Raw genomic sequence first — 3,607 nt, forward strand, 5'->3', positions numbered from 1 at the left:
ACAGCTCATCAGCACAACCTGATGTGGTCTCCACCCTGGCTGGCTCACCTCAATCGCTCTCTTCCATTTCTCTACCGCCTTGTCCATTTCACCCGCCATCTTGTATCCGAGAGCTAAACGCTCCCATGTGCTTGTATCCTCCACTCTCCACTTGTGGACCAACATCTGTGCTACTTCCTCTGCCTTCTCCAACATCCCCTTCTTGCAGTAACCCGTAATCAACAAGTGTGGGATCCGAATATCGAAAAGGGAGTGTCCAGCTTCCCACTCTCCGATAATCCTCTCAGCCTCGTCAATGTCATCCATCTTCAAGAGGGCGCTGATCACGCTTATGTATCCAGTGTTATAGAACCCGTCCAGTTCCTTGTACAAGCTCCAGAGACGGTACACCTCTTGTTTCTTACCTGCAGCACCATAGAATGACATGAGAACCTCATAAGCGTGCTTTCTCTTGTGAGGATTCATCAACTGCTCTGATTTACGGAGCATATCTAGCGCCTTATCAGTTAATCCAGCCTTTAAGTAGCCGTTTGCTACATCGGCGTATGTGCGCCAGTCAAGATGGAGTCCAGGGTCAGCCTCGCAACGCATCAGAAACTTCTCCATCCCGTGTACATCAGATACAACCGAATAGGCATGCAGCCTCGTGTTGACTGTGAAGATGTCAGGCTTGACAGTCGAATCCTCCATCTCAAGCAGCAGCTTCTCAACCATTGCGTATTTCCCAGTCCGGACGTAGAGGTTTAGCATGACATTGTAGGGAAGACAACCTTTGAGGAAGCCAAGGTCTTTCATCTCCTGAAACACTTGCTGAGCTTTGTGCAACGCCTTGTTGCTCGCGTAGCAGTTCAAGAGGGCACCGTAAAGATGGTAGCTCCTCCTCTCCACAGGAATCGTTTCGAAAAACTTGTCAGCTTCTACCAAGCCACCAACTTTGGCAATCAAATCAAGCCGAATCGCAACATCTCCCTCAGAGATCTCATGAACTCTATGCTCACTCATCCAATCCGATATCTAAACATCATGAACAACAACAACAAAAAAAAGATGAATTTTTGGATGTCCTGTGTGTTGAGTAATCATCATCATCATCATCAATTCATCATCATCACATAGTGACAACAAAAAAGATTCTATTGTTGTTGTTGTTGTTGTTGTTGTTGTATCAAGAAATCAAGAAATGAGAGAGACCTGAAGGGCGTGGGAGAAACGGCTGAATTTGCGAAGCATCTTGATGATGCTATGGAGCTCCGAAGTCTTAACCAGGTTCCCCTGATCAAGCCATCCATCCAACACTCGGACAATCGAAGCAGAGGGATCTCCGGCTCTCGCGACACGACGCTGTAGAGTGTCGTAAGGGTCCAACGCCGAGGGTGTGGTCTTGCCGCCGGAGTGAAAGAGGAAGCTCCTGAGAACGTAATTTGGCTTTGGACGAACAACAAGACGAAGAAGAAGAAGATGCTTCATACTTTGGCGGTGATACAGAATTCAAACAGAGAGAGAGAGAGAGACCTAAGGGTTTAGTAAAGGTTTAAAAGAATTTGCAAATTTGGATTTTGATTTTGAAACGAATCACTCGACTCGAGTAATTTGTTAATAGGGTTTTTAGTCGCTGAAATCAAGAATACTGGAATTTTGATTTAATTGTATCGACACGTCGTCGTTTAGACATGGGTTTGGTTCAATGTCAACTTCAATGATAGATACTCAATGTTGTAATGGAAATATGATGCAATGGGTTTCTTTCTTTCTTTCTTCTATTACATTTCCGAAAATGTCTCTCGTCCTTAAACTTTCATTTTACTAAAAAAGAAACAATGCATAATTTATTAACAGAAAATTTACCCAAATAACATAATTAATCTTAATGGATAAAAATAATAATAAGCAAAAAAGAAAAAAGAGAAGAGAAGAGAGGAAGAAACAGAGAAACAAGAATGGAGATTTCTCCTTACTGTCTGCTTTCTCTTCTTCCCATTTTCCTCCTCTCTGGTTTCTCCCTTTCATGTATGTGTGAATCTCCTTATTTTCTTCCGATGTTTTTTTTTTTCCTAATAGGATGTATAAATTCATTTCTTTGTTTCTATTTTCATGTTCAATAAAACAAAAACAAAAAAAAAAATACTAAGAAAAGTTATGGATGTGTGCAGATGATGAATTTGATCATCATGCGGCAACAAGCAGAGCTCTTCTTCAGGCAAGGACAAGTAAAGATCATCCCTCCTAATTGAATATTAGCAATTTATTCTTATGTCTAGACACATTAATCCAAATATAAATCTTCTTTTCTTAATTGGAAACAGCCTGCAAAGAAGATTTTGCGAGCAAGAACTACACAATCATAACAAGCAAATGCAAAGGTCCAAATTATCCCGCAACTGTGTGTTGCTCTGCCTTCAAGGACTTTGCTTGCCCTTTTGCAGAAGTTCTTAACGACGAAAAGAACGATTGTGCCTCTACTATGTTCAGCTACATCAACATCTACGGTCGTTATCCTCCTGGAATCTTTGCTAACATGTGTAAAGAGGGTAAAGAAGGTCTCGACTGCACCAACGTCACCCAGCCCGCATCCGCAACTTCTGATTCTATCCCTCAAGCCTCCTCAACTGCATCTCTCGCTCTTCTTTCCACCTTCCTCGTTCTCTGTCTTTTCTTCTTGTCTTCTTCGTAAAGTCTTTTAACAACACATCTCAGATCATGTTCCATGGGTAAACAGCACATCATATGTATGCATGCATCTTGGTGTTATGTATTAAACTCCTTGTCTTTTAAACTTGTCTTGTTTTACCATTTTAATCGTGGAGTTTTAAAACTCAACAAGTATACATACATACATACATATGAAGGCCAAACAAGAAGCAAAACAGAATCTAAGTTTTAACATAGGCAATGCCATATTACACAATTTGATTCTTTGGTTTATAAGATGAATGAATTGATAAATTACTGGATGATGAGGTTCATCGATTTCTGTCACCGCGCCTCTAAGTACGTGGATTGTTCACTACCGTCATTACAAAGAAACAGAGACATCTTACATAGAAACCAAGGGCAACACAGGTCAAAGCTCCACTCACCAAACTCTCCCAGGTCCCCATGAAATCATCACACCTTCTTTTCCTGCAACCCACATAACAACATACGCTCCTTACCTCAACAACAGAAACATACTCACAGAAATCATCAAAGGACACACCCGCATACATAGAACACCAAATGCAATTCTCGACTCTCCACCAAATCAAACCTACTACTACTACTAGTAATAAAGAAAAAAAGACCCTAGTACAAGTTTGAGTTGTGTAGTTACCTCTGACGTGTAGCCAGCAGTGGAGAGAAGCCTCTCAACATATTTGCCCATGATGTCAACCTCAAGGTTGACTTTTTGGCCAACCCTCTTAGTCGGGATGACGACGTTCTGCTGCGTATAAGCAACCAACATGAAACTAAAGCAGCTGTCTTGATCAAAGACATCAACGACGGTCAAGCTCGTCCCATCAACAGCAACAAATCCCTTAGGCACAATGTATTTCAACAAAGCCTTGTCAGCTTTGACCTTCACCCACAAGGAATCGCCTTCCACCTCCATCGATTCGATCACTCCCGT

General features: G+C 41.8%; 3 protein-coding genes across 5 annotated transcripts in view; 1 reads left to right on the plus strand and 2 right to left on the minus strand.

Moving 5' to 3' along the window:
* LOC104747783 (pentatricopeptide repeat-containing protein At2g20710, mitochondrial) overlaps positions 1 to 1,638 on the minus strand; it is a 3,828-nt gene extending 2,190 nt beyond the window's left edge. Inside the window, exons 1-2 of one of the 3 annotated variants that reach the window (XM_010469473.2) lie at positions 1,192 to 1,635; positions 281 to 1,014 (exon numbers count right to left, since the gene is read on the minus strand). In XM_010469473.2, the coding sequence (XP_010467775.1) occupies positions 281 to 1,014; positions 1,192 to 1,467 (1,010 nt within the window). In that variant the 5' untranslated portion in view covers positions 1,468 to 1,635. Of the gene's footprint in view, positions 1 to 18; positions 1,015 to 1,191 lie in introns of all 3 variants that reach the window. The other 2 variants (XM_010469474.2, XM_010469472.2) reach the window with 2 other exon arrangements.
* Positions 1,878 to 2,839, plus strand: LOC104747786 (GPI-anchored protein LORELEI). The gene is made up of 3 exons (XM_010469479.1): positions 1,878 to 2,007; positions 2,151 to 2,207; positions 2,304 to 2,839. Exons 1-3 carry the CDS (start codon positions 1,938 to 1,940, stop codon positions 2,669 to 2,671), a joined length of 495 nt encoding a protein of 164 aa, XP_010467781.1. The 5' UTR covers positions 1,878 to 1,937; the 3' UTR covers positions 2,672 to 2,839.
* LOC104747785 (riboflavin synthase) lies at positions 2,855 to 3,601 on the minus strand. The gene is made up of 2 exons (XM_010469478.2): positions 3,311 to 3,601; positions 2,855 to 3,120 (listed from the first exon to the last, which is right to left on the minus strand). The coding sequence occupies exons 1-2, from the start codon at positions 3,587 to 3,589 to the stop codon at positions 3,106 to 3,108; spliced, it is 294 nt and encodes a 97-aa protein (XP_010467780.1). The 5' UTR covers positions 3,590 to 3,601; the 3' UTR covers positions 2,855 to 3,105.

This window comes from Camelina sativa, chromosome 15 (assembly GCF_000633955.1).
Source record: "Camelina sativa cultivar DH55 chromosome 15, Cs, whole genome shotgun sequence".
NCBI lineage: Eukaryota > Viridiplantae > Streptophyta > Magnoliopsida > Brassicales > Brassicaceae > Camelina > Camelina sativa.

Coding starts and splice junctions, on each gene's coding strand:
- LOC104747785 (XM_010469478.2), bottom strand. CDS start 3,589: ATGGAGGTGGAAGGCGATTCCTTGTGGGTGAAGGTCAAAGCTGACAAG.
- LOC104747786 (XM_010469479.1), top strand. CDS start 1,938: ATGGAGATTTCTCCTTACTGTCTGCTTTCTCTTCTTCCCATTTTCCTC. Junction 2,008..2,150: donor CTCTGGTTTCTCCCTTTCAT/GTATGTGTGAAT, acceptor GGATGTGTGCAG/ATGATGAATTTGATCATCAT. Junction 2,208..2,303: donor TCTTCTTCAGGCAAGGACAA/GTAAAGATCATC, acceptor AATTGGAAACAG/CCTGCAAAGAAGATTTTGCG.